At 48.3% G+C, this 12,425-nt stretch overlaps 1 protein-coding gene across 2 annotated transcripts; it reads right to left on the reverse strand.

Annotated features, from left to right (window-relative positions):
* Positions 1 to 385: 385 nt before the first annotated feature.
* On the reverse strand, positions 386 to 11,454 carry SMIM7 (small integral membrane protein 7). 2 transcript variants are annotated; one of them, XM_045992045.1, is made up of 5 exons: positions 11,382 to 11,454; positions 11,258 to 11,299; positions 10,723 to 10,775; positions 6,851 to 6,941; positions 386 to 1,504 (listed from the first exon to the last, which is right to left on the reverse strand). In XM_045992045.1, the coding sequence occupies exons 1-5, from the start codon at positions 11,405 to 11,407 to the stop codon at positions 1,489 to 1,491; spliced, it is 228 nt and encodes a 75-aa protein (XP_045848001.1). In that variant the 5' UTR covers positions 11,408 to 11,454; the 3' UTR covers positions 386 to 1,488. The 2 variants fall into 2 exon arrangements, with proteins under 2 accessions (XP_045848001.1, XP_045848000.1); XM_045992044.1 differs by lacking the exon at positions 6,851 to 6,941.
* Positions 11,455 to 12,425: the final 971 nt, after the last annotated feature.

Raw genomic sequence — 12,425 nt, forward strand, 5'->3', positions numbered from 1 at the left:
CCTGCGCGAAGCTCGACTCAGCAGCTACGTTCCTGGCTACTGACAAACCATACACCTGGGTTTGACAAGGGAATAAATTACAGAAGCGGTGGAGGAGAATGACGTCACCTAAGCAGCCGTAAAAGTAGATTTGGCCCTGGTCTCGCAAAACCCTACTGTTTCTCCCTGACTCTTTCAACACTCCCCAAAGAAGCCAGGTCCAAAGCCCATTTGCCCCATTCTGGCCTGACGTAAGTATTAAGGAAAATCCAAAATGGGAAATCGAACATTCCTTCTCTTCTGACTTTCTGACAGCCTCCAAAATGACTCCTTGGTATTTCCTACAGTGTAATTCGAAGCAACGCCAGTTAGAAGTTCTTGGTTAAAAAAATGTATAAACAAAAGATCCTTTTTGGAAATGAGCTTTATTTCCAGTGCTACTTAGTTCTGAAAAGTCTGCATATTTAGTTTCTCCTCCCACCAGGTTTACCTCCAAATCAGGAATTCAAAACCCACAACCAACAGATCAGACACCAACACGATCTGGGTGTAGACAACCGGCATTTCATTCTGGCGAAAAAGGACCTGCCTTCCAAAGGAGATTCTATGCAAAATGGTGTATTTCCTCAAATGAGGCTCACTGCTTTTCAACCTTGAAATCACTCACTAGAAAAGAAGACCCAAAATTCCAAGCTTTCAGACCTGGACCTGATTATCATCAGGTAAGTCATTCATTCTTAAAAATTATACATTTAATGGCCCCAAGGGTTACTTTAACAGAGGGCTGCAAGGCAGGGCAAAATTTCTCGTAACATCCACATCTGCCCCTGCCAACTGTTCCATACCTCTCTTCCATGGGAATCAGTAAGGCTTCACCCTTAAAGTCCTGGGGATGACCTCAGAGGCACTGAGTGGCCGAGCAGAGCCCATCGAGACAGGAAAGGAATTTGGACACAAGCCCAGCAACAATGAACTTGCTTGTTATTCCTAAACACAGTCCAGTAAAGAGGTTGCATCAATCTTAAAAGCCAACCCTTCTGTTTAAGATCCCTGGATAAAAACTTATTTTGAAAAATCCATATAATTTGAACCAAAAAAGGAAGGTTATTAAAAAATAAACCAAGAAATATCCAGGAATGAGTTTCTTTTAAAAGCTTGCAAGATGAGAAATTCAATCTAAAAAAGCAATTTACACAATGTTCTTTTATCGGTGGGGAATGCAATGTTATCACATCCCCTTCCATAAACCCTCCTAAAACTCCTTAAGTAGACAGCATTTCAACGCAGAAACCAAAGTGAAAATATCTTTGAAAAGAAAACAAGGACGTGGCTGGGAAGCCGTGTGCAGCTTGGCGAACATTTTTTTCCACCCACCACGAACTTGGGCTTTCTTGGAAGGTCGCTGGTTTTCCGGTCAAAACCATTCTTGAAGTCGTCAGGAATGGAGGAAGGGAGACTCGGCGTCTGGGAAGGTGGTTCCTGGTTCCCAGGAAGATGTGTGTCTGGGGCTCAGGAGCCAAAGAGTCTGGAAAAGTCAGAGGGCAGAGATGTCCGTGAGGATGGGAAGGATGTAAAGCTATAACTCAGAAAACATTTTCAGAAAATATTTTGTTACTGTTATTAAGATTATTTTATATTACTTATGACTCTATAAATAACTCTTCTGTTACACAAGACGAATATACTTAACACTACTGAACGGTGTATTTTATCTTATTTATAAAGCAGGTCTTGAACTCATGACCTTGAGATCAAGACCTGACTGACAGCGAGAGTCAGATGCTTAACTGACTGAGCCACACGGGTGCCCCCAAAATGGTACATTTTATTTTATTTTAAAGATTTTATTTATTTATTTGACAGAGAGAGAGAGAGATCACAGGTAGGCAGAGAGGCAAGCAGAGAGAGAGGGGGAAGCAGGCTCCCCCCTGAGCAGAGAGCCCGATGCGGGCCTCAATCCCAGGACCCTGAAATCATGACCTGAGCCGAAGGCAGAGGCTCAACCCACTGAGCCACCCAGGTGCCCCATAAAATGGTACATTTTAAAAAGAATAAAAGCTATTTAAGAAAGTACTTCATCAGAATCTGTAACATTTTATTTTAGCCGATTCTTTATTACTACAAGTCGATGATGACTTTCACAATTTGAAAAAGAAAGATTATTTTTTTGAGTGAACAGATGATTACAGTTAACTCTGGTCATTGATGAAAATCTGAATGGGAAAGTCCTGGAAACTATATAAATGCCCATGAAATTGAGAATGGGTATGTTAAGTTATGACAGAGGTCTACAGGGGAAAACCACACAGCTATTAAAAAGATATATATATGGGAACTCTGTTAACTTTGCAACATTTCTATAAATCTAACTCTTTCCAAGATAAAAAAGCTTTTTGAAAAAGAACAGATTGTGCAGGACCACCACATGCAGAAGAATGAAGTTGGATCCCTACCTCACACCATATGCAAAAATAACCTCAAAGTTGATCACAGACCTAACTATTAAAATTAAAACTACAGAACTCTTAAAAGAAAACTTAGGCCCAAATCTTCATGACCATGGGTTGGGCAATGATTTTTAGCTACAATACAAAAAAGCGCAGGCGACAAAAGGAGAGATAGATTGGACTTTATCAAAATTAAGGTTTTTTTGTGCTTTAAAGGACACCACCAAGAAAGTGAAAAGACAACCCAGAGAATAGGAGAAAATATCTGCAAATCATGTATCTGATAAGGGATTGGTTTCTAGAATATAAAAAGAACTCTTGGGGCGCCTGGGTGGCTCAGTGGTTTAAGCTGCTGCCTTCGGCTCAGGTCATGATCTCAGGGTCCTGAGATCGAGTCCCACATCAGGCTCTCTGCTCTGAAGGGAGCCTGCTTCCCTCTCACTCTCTCTGCCTGCCTCTCTGCCTACTTGTGATCTCTCTCTGATAAGTAAATAAAATCTTTAAAAAAAAAAAAAAAAAAAAAAAGAACTCTTATAACTCAGTGATAATCCAGTTAAAAAAAAAAAGACAAAGGGCTAAACAGACATTTTTCCAAAGAAGATAAGCAAATGACCAATAAGTACATGAAGAGAGAGGCTCAATGTCATTAACCACTGGGGAAATGCTACTCAATCTTCACATCCACTAGGATGGCTCTAATGAAAAAGACTGACAATAACAAGTGTTGGCAAGGATGTGGGGGAAATTGGAACCATCATACAATACTGGTGCGAAGGCAAATTATGGCAGCTACTTTTAAAAAATCGTCTGGCAGAACCTCAAGCAGATAAATATAGTAACCATACGACCCAGCAATTTCACTCCTGGATATGTACCAGAGAGGACCGAAAACTTAAGTCTGTCTACACAAAAACTTGAACACCGGCGTCTGTGTCAACACTGTTCATCAACAGTCAAAAAGTAGAAACATTCCAGATATCCATCAACTGATGAGCAGATAAACAGGCTGTGGTACAGACACACAATGGCCTATTCTTCAGGCACAGAAAGGAATGCAGTGCTGATACACGCTACAACACGCTGGAACCTTTAAGACATCACGCTGCATGAAAGAAGCCAGACACAAACGGGGCCATATATCATTACGATTCCGTTTACGGGAAATACCCACAACTAGCAAATCCATAATGACAGAAAGTAGGTAAGTGGCTCCCAAAGGCTGGTAGGAAGAAGAGGCAGTCATTGCTTAATGGGTATGAGGTTTCCCTCTGGGGTGATGAAATGTTGTAGAATTGCATTGTGGGTGGTTTCACAATCCTGCGAATATAATACAAAATACTTAACTGTGAAGACTGACTTCGACTTTTACTTATTAATCTTGCTCCGTGATTTGACACCCTCATCTTCCCCGTGTCTTCCCACCCAGTATTTTATTATGAAGATTTTTACGTATAAAAGAGTTACAAGAGCAGTTCCGTGAACCCCCGCATATACACCTCCATTTTGTAATTAACACTTTGCTTTACATGGGCGCCCGGTTGGACCTCCAACTCTTGATTTTGGCTCAGGTCATGATCTCAGGGTGGTGGGATCGAGCCCCACATCAAGTTCCAGGCTCAGCAGGGAATCTGCTTGGGATTTTCTCTCCCTCTCCGTCTGCTCCTCCCCATGGGCATGCTCTTTCTCTCTCTCTCTCTCAAATTAAAAAACAACAAAAAACTGTGCTTGGGATACCTGGGTGGCTCAGTCTATTAGGCATCTGCCTTCAGCTCAGGTCATGAACCTGGGACAGAGTCCTGCATCAGACTCACTGCTCAGGGGGAGTCTGTTTCTCCCTCTGCTCCTCCCCCTGCAAATGCTCTCTCAAATAAATAAATAAATAACTTTGCCTTACAGTGTACCTATCCATTTATCCAGCTACCTCATTTTTGATATATTTCATTGTTAACTTGCAGGTATCTATACTCAGTCCCTGAACACTCGGGCACGTTTCTCTCCATGTTTCAAGCTTTTCATGGCTTTTTAAAAATTTCCCAAGTAGCTCAGCTCAAGCAACATAAAAGTGGGTGTAGGGGAACTGCAAACCACCCCCGTGGGCCCCGTGAATCTCCCTCAGCAATCCAAACAGGGTCACCTCTGTGGATGGCCTGGAGCAGATCCTTCCAACTCCCTGGCTGGAAGTCTTTTTTGTTTGGGTTTGTTGTTGTTGTTGTTGTTGTTGCTTTACGATTTTATTTATTCATTTGACAGAGATCACAAGTAGGCAGAGAGCCAGGCAGAGAGAGTGGGGGAAGCAGGCTCCCTGCCGGGCAGAAAGCCCAATGTGGGGCTTGACCCCAGGACCCTGGGATCATAACCTGAGCCGAAGGCAAAGGCTTAACCCACTGAGCCACCCAGGCGCCCCTGGAAGTGTTTTCTCCACAGACTTCGGGCATTTATTCAGTGTTTACTGCATGCACATCACAACCGGGGCCGGAGGGCATATGTAAGCGACCTCCAGCCTTTTTTGCTTTCGAAACACTCCCCTGTGCAGACAGAACCTGCAGCACGTCGTCAGTGATGGATTGCGACAGCTGCTCGTGTGGGCGTCCTTTTGAGTTACCCGACTCTTCCCCTGTTCTTGGACATTTAGGTAATTTCCAGATTTTTTTAAATATCCTGGGAAAGGCAGTCGCGGCCTCCCTGACAGAGCCTTTTCTGATGAGATCTTCCCTCACTCGTGGCACCTACTGAAAAGCATGGCCCAGGTCAGGTGTTGGCAAAAAAGACACACCATAAGTAGTCTGAGCTTTGCACACCGGGCAGTTTCTGTCTCAGGGCTTCAACCCCTCTGCCATAGTACAAATGCAGTCACAGAAATGGGTGTGCCAAACTTCATGCATGAAAACAGGAAACAGTTAAATATGGCCCACGGGCTGTGGCTTGCTGACTCAACCTCAGGGATGATGCTGGAATCGGGATAACCCCCATCTAACTGGACCTAGGTCACACCTAGCTAAGTCAAGCAAGCTCTGCTCCCAGGAAGCAAAATCAGAACACCAGGCTACAAACAAAGATAGCCTTGAGCTGAGCTAGGAGGTCACAGAGCCTAATGCAACCCTCTCAGTAATAGGCCAATAGGTGAGCCATAAAGGAAGCAGCCGGGTGAAAAGATGAATGAAGCTGATGGACAGAAAAGAACAATGAAAACACAGTTTTTCCCTGCCCCAGGACCTCTGCACATGCTCTCTTCAGCTCTGCAAATGGCAAGGCTTCCTCCTGTTCTTTAGGTTTTGATTTACATGGCACTTTTCTGTGAGCCTCTTCCTGACCATCACCTAAACTGAGATCCTCCCATTCGCCTCATCAGTGATTTTTCCCTATTTTTCTTTCTGTCCCTGTCCCACCTGCTATACTGTACATTTGTTGATGGCAACGACGATGGCTGTCTCGGTCTCAGCTATCAACTCAAGGCTCAGCCCACACTGGATAGTTATAAATCAGTAAATGAAGGAAGGAAAAGACAGGTCGGAACCTGGAAAGACCAACACTGTTCTACTTCCTGTGAATCCTAGTTATAACCATGTCCTCTTCTGCAAACTCCCTGATCACTCCACCAGCCCTCTCAGTACCTGCACAGGCCTCTTCCGAGCTCTCCAAAAGGGGTTCTCTTGGCACACATCACAGTCCTCATTCTGGGCTCTACAACACTTCCCAGTGGCACAGTGAAACTTCTAAGTCCTGGAATCATCCCCTCAAACAGCCACTGGGCTGGCACAAGGACGACCCAGCAACCCCAAATTCAGCACCGCGATCACTCAAGAGAGCAGACTTTTCATTCTCTTCCTCTTGAGGGGCCCAGCACGGTTAGCCCAGATGATAACACACCAGGTTCTCCTACAGCGTTTCCCCTGAGCCTGTTTACTCTTGAGTCTCACAATTCTTGAGAATCATGAAGGCCCTGAGGCTGGAAGGAAAACCAAGCCGATGAGATTTTTTTTTAAGCCTAATGAGGCAATGAAAAATGGGTGTGAAAACAGAAAAGAGTCTGAAGACACTTCCGAGGGCTACCCGCAGGGCAGGAGCAGGACCCAGCAGCACGGTGGCCATTAAGCCACATTTTCCACCTTGGCAGACACCAGGGATAGGCTAAACACAGCACAGCTGGCAAGAGGTGAACAGGGCCATGGGCTCGAGGGAAGGCATCTCTTGGCAGCCTCTGCTGAGGCACCAGGAACAGCCAGGACTTGGAGAACACCGTGTTCCACTCAAAGCTCCGGCCTAGAACACAGTGACACAGTCTAACCTTTGTAGACCCTGCTTCCCTCTCTAGACTGGGAGAGTTCTTATTCTGAAAGCGGGAAGCGTGACATCCTTCCGGTGGGTCATTCTAGAGAACAACACCGAGGACAGGACAACGAAGGGGACAGGCAGGCTGGACTTACACGATCATGCAGAACATCATGAAAACATTCCATAGGGCAATGAAGATCCGGAAGTATCTGAGGCTCAGTAGGAACTCCCGGATGTTGTCACCTGGAAAGTCAGAACGCGTTTTTAGGAGTACTGCTGACATTTCTGTTGTCACGGCCGCAGGGTGCTTCCACAGTTTCCAATCACCCCAACCCCACTGCCCCACGTTTCAGGGGCAGCACGGCTTTTCCTGTGGGTCACCTCTGCTCCCCAACCCCTGGTACTCGAGCAGTAGCTGCCACTGACCAACCCCTAAAAGCACTCAGCCTCTGACTGGCTCAGGGAGGGGCACGTGACCCAAGTCTGCCCAATGAGACTCAGTCCTGGGACTTTTGTCCCAACTACTGGGAAAGAGGCACTTGCTTTCTGTCAGCCTTGCTGGGCTAGGAAGACGTAAGCCCTGTCCTTTAAGGCAGGGGGTGGCAAACTATGGCCCAAGGGCCAAAGCCAGCCTCTACCACCTGTTTCCATATGGCCCATAAGCTAAAAATGTTTTTAGAACTACTTAATGGTTAAAAAGAAAATACTCATAATATCTTGTGAGACTCAGAAATTATATGAGATTCACATTTCGGTGTCTACAAATAAAGTTTTATCAAAATACACCCATGCCCGTTCATTTATATACAGGAACACCTTGGAGATATTGTGGGTTTGGTTCCAGAACACTGCAATAAAGCAAGTCAAATGAATGTTGTGGTTTCCCTGTGCTTACAAAAGTTACGTTTACATTATACTGGAGCCTATTAAGTGTGCAGTAGCATTACGTCTAAAAAACAATGTCAATACGTGAATCACAAAACTATGGCTAACAAATGCTAACCACTATCTGAGCTTTTAGCAAGTCCTATTCACTGATTACAGATCACCACAAATACAACAATAATGAAAACGTGAAATGCTGCGAGAATTACCAAAATGTGACAAAGAGACACCAAGTGGGCAAACACTGTTGGAAAAACGTGTCCAACAGGCCTGCTCGCACAGCGTTGCCAGAAACCTTGAGTCTGTAAAAATACAGTATCTGCAGAGCACAGTAGAGAAGCACAATAAAACAAGGTATGCCTGTATTTCCCATGGCTGCTTTCAAGGAACACAGCTGACATGCTGCGCCAGACAATATACGACCCAAAAAGCCAAAAATGTTTATGATCTGACCCCTTACAGAACACTGGGCCCAGCCCTGCTCTAGAATCATCGACACAAGTCAGCCGAACAGTAAAACCAACCCAGAAGGAAAAAGAGAGCTGGAGAGGCACACACAGAGCCCTGAAGCCAGATGTGCCTAAATACAGTCTAATCCTTCAAGGTTTCCATTTGCTCCAACCACTTTGGGCTGGGTTTTTAACGCTGGCACCTGAAAAAGCATACTAATTCAGGCAAGTAAAAGGGAGGTTCTGCTTTGATGGTTACTTACTCTAGTCCCCTGATGCCACAGAATAGAACCCTTCCAAGAGGAAGCAACTTGGTATGCTGAGACTCCAGAGGCATGGATTCCAGAACCTTCCTCCAGAGTTTTAGGTCACTCACCTCTCTAATCCTCCAGAATGAAATGAATGGGTCCATGTTGGGTAAATCTACAAGGGAGCTACCCAAAGTGTCATCTCTAGACCAGGGCTGTCCCGTAAGTACAGAATACCAGGCGGGAGCTCAGGAATTTACAGTTATCGGCACCACTGCACCAACCAAGCACACAACGGGCACACACAGTCTTGCTGAACACAGTTTTGATGAGTTTGATATTACCCAACCCACCGGGAGAGCCACGTGCAGCCCAGCCCGGAGTGCAAATGTCAAACACAGGTCCAGCCCCAGGATATCTGAGAGGCACTGCTTGATGAGGCCCTTCTCTGGGCCCAGCATCACAAAAACAGGTTCTCCTGCCATCAACAGAGGATACGTGAAGGCCATTTGTCCCAGGCAACAGCCAAGTGCAGAGGATACAAGGAGGAACAAGACAAGTATCCCTGCCCTAAGAAGTTCAAAACAGGACAAATACTAAGCAAGTAATCACAACTGTTACTCACCATGGCCAGTGCCATGGGAGCATACAATGGGGGGATGCCAGCCTAGTCCATGTGGGGGATCGGGGGTCAGAAAGCTGCAAGCAAGTGCGTAAGCTCCAACCTTAAACATGGGCAGGAGTTTACTGCCCTTCCACACAGAATGACTTTGCTCAGTCCCCAGCCTACATATGCCCCAGTTTCCTCCTGTGTAAATGGGGGTGACGAGCAACTAAGAAGACCTCACACCAGTGCCTGGCACGCAGATGGTTCTCAACAAATGCACCCAGTACAGTACTGGGATGAGCCACGCACAGGGAGAGCAGCATTCTCTGTAGTGGCAGCAGACAGAACAGAATACGGGCTGGAAGGAGACGTGCAGAGAGCCCCTGATCAGAGGGAAGCCACTGTTGTAACTCTCCTTGTCACCGACACCCCCACTGCCACCAAGCCCTTCTTCTACTCTCCCCCCCACCCCCCCACCTCCGATTTAGATCTCTAGAACACAGCCCCAAGAGTTGGTATAATACCTTCCACAGAGGGAGTAAGCGATATAAACAGCTGCTGAATGAACATATGGAGGAAAGAATGAATGGATGAATGGTCTAGTGACTGAGGGACAGCCTCCAGGGTCAGAAAAACTCAGGTTCAATCAGGATGTTGGCACTGATTTCCTACATGGCCACAAGCAAGTCAAGCCACAGCCCTGAACTTCAGTTTCCATGTCTGTAAAATGGGAAAAATGCCCTTTACCTTTCAGGATGGAGGCAGAGCCCCACACCCACAGGAAGCACCTAACAAGGCAGCAACCACTGGGTGGGCCCCCAATAAAAGGGAGTGGTCTGATCAGCGTCGAATTCACTGCTCCTTGGGGTTCCTGTCATTCCCATACAATGCTCCAACACCTTGGCTGCAATGCCACCCGCCCACGGGTCCTTGCCTCCACACGTGGCAGCTGGAGCAGCAACCCCATCCCTGTCCTCACCTCTCATCTCCTCCATCACCATTTGTTCCTTGTTTAGGAACTGCCTGTCCACCCCAGAGCAATACAACCCACAAGGCAGGAATTTCATCTGTCTTGTTCCCTGCTGTGTCTGCAGCATTCAGGACAGTGGCCACCATGTGGCAGGTGCTCAATAAATGCGTGATGAATGATGCATGGACACAGAAGTCCTGTGCAGGTCCCACCAGGTTTCAGATAGTTACATGAATAAATTCCAGCGGTCCCAGGACAGTGAGATGATATAAAGATAAGGAGGTAGGGGCTGGGATGAGGCAGAGGCCACAGGCCCCTGCCTAAACGGGGTCGTTTTTCTTCATTTCATCCAAGAGGTGCCAAGAGGTTGCCTAAACCCTAAGCTGTAGAATGTTCAAATTTTCCTTGATAAATCAAACATCTGAATTTTTATGTGACATCGGATTTATTTGAAAGCTAACGTTGGCATCGAATTAAAATAGGTCTACAGCACTTTGAAAGAGATGGCTGGTTGTTCATTCATTCATTCATGCCGGAGGACGGGCCCACAAGGACACAGAAATGGGCCCAAACAAGCAAGAGCCAAGTGTGCAGGGCAAATATTAGCCAGATAATAGCATACATAAAGGAAAATCATGACTGTAGGAAGTTATATGGGTGGTGAGCCATTCAGGGAGGTTTGACAGAAGGCAGATGACAAAAGTAAGCAGAAGGAACAGCACGTCTTCAGGCCCTCTTCTCTCTCTCTCAACAACTCCCAACCCACACACACACTATTGGAAAGAAAACTAAGGTAGGGCTTGGCTGAGAAAAAATTGTCCTCTCTGAACTGGACCAATTTCCGAGTCCAGAAAGGAGGCCTTACCTGTGCTGGGCTCCCTCGACTCCTCCCCAAAGCCCTGCGTGTCCTTCTTTTTCCTACAAAGAGGAACAGACAGTGTCCACTTTCCGTGGGACATAAAGACCACTCGATTCCCTGGCTCTGAACCCTAGCTCAGAGGGCCTCAGACAGTTTCAGCTCTAGCCCTCCATCTGAGCTGCTGTGTGACCTCATGCGGTTGAAGGCCCCTTTCTGGGCCATCATCTACCTGCCAATCACAGGCCTGCAGCCACCAAGGTGTAGAGTTGGTCCGTGGGTACAGAATAGGGCTAAAAAAGGGGGGGGGGGGCGAGGGGACGGGCCGGAGGCCCTCCGGGATGCGAGAAGAGAGATCCCCGGGAAACGAGGCAGTCTCTATTTCAAGCCACCGTGCAGCAAAGGGTCAAAGGAGGCTGGAGGCGTGGCCAGAGGGAGAGCTGGGGCTTAGGGGCGTGGCCTGCGGCGGGGGGCGGGCTCACGCTCGCGGGGGCGGGGCTACGGGTCCCCTGGGTGGAGCCGCGATCCAAAGCGGCCTACTCACAGCTTAAAGTTGAGAACTGCCCCTGCGTTCATCAGCAGCGTCCTGCGAAGGAGAATTAGGTTACCTGGGCCTCCCCTCGTCCCTCTCACCCTTCTCACCCCAGCTTTTGGCCCCCCCTAATTACCCAAACAGCAGGATGTCCCCGATCATCGTTACGGCCGAAGCGTCCGTCAGAACCGGAAGCGGAAGTCCTGGAGGGGGAGGAGAGAAGAGCACGAGCCGACCAGTCTCGAAGCCTCGCTGGCGAGGGCTGGTCCAATCGAAGGCCAAGGCAGGCAGGCTCCCGCTCCCCTACAGGCCAGGCCCCTTTAGGAAAAAACTAGCGCCCCTTCTCGCTAGGGAGGTCCAGAGGGTAGCGAAGAAAGGGCGGGGCGAGAGTGTGACGTCACCCAAAACTGGCACCAGCCCGGGCGAGATTGGGTTACGCACTGGAGGTGTGCGGCGCAGCGGTGAGACCTCTGCGCGCTGCAGAATTAGCGCCGTTGCTTTTCCTTCTGGGCTGGGGTCTCCCAGGCGGCTTCTGGAGAAACCCGGCCTCCTGACCACTGAGCTGCGCAGGGGAATGGGTGCTGATGTAGTGGACTCTCCCGGGCATGGTTTCCCGCGGGGAGGAGGTTCCTCCTGAGCCCAATGGAAGGCAGGGATTCCCCCCTGGGCTGGAGTTAACGAGGGTGCGGAGGTCCGACCGAGCTGTCCCTTTGGAGAACAGAGATCCTGGTGAGGAGTGGAGGTCATGACTTACAGAGCCCCACAGAGGACTAGGGTCGTGAAAGCTCCATAGAGGACGGGGGTCTTGACACTCTAGGGCAAGGGAATATGGGGTTCACCACTTATCGAGACCGACAGAGGATGCAGGTCCCGATCCAAGGCTCCAGAGGACATGGGTCCTAATTGAGTCCCACCGGGACAGGGTCGTGACCGACCCGTCCCTTCTGGATGAGTTCCGTGCGGGAAGGGGGCCTCGCCCCATGGAGAGCGACCCTGTCCAACTCACACCACAGGGACACCCCTACACCCTACCTCGCTGGGCTGAAGGGGGTCGTGATGGCCCGAGGGACGGAGTATGAGACACCCTACTGGGCTTTATGGGACAGGACGGTCCCACGACCCGCCCCGGGGCCAGCGGTCGTCCCTCCTCTCCCGCGGGGGCCGGGTTGGGGGCGGTGCC

Source organism: Meles meles, chromosome 20 (genome assembly GCF_922984935.1).
Source record: "Meles meles chromosome 20, mMelMel3.1 paternal haplotype, whole genome shotgun sequence".
NCBI classification, from domain to species: domain Eukaryota; kingdom Metazoa; phylum Chordata; class Mammalia; order Carnivora; family Mustelidae; genus Meles; species Meles meles.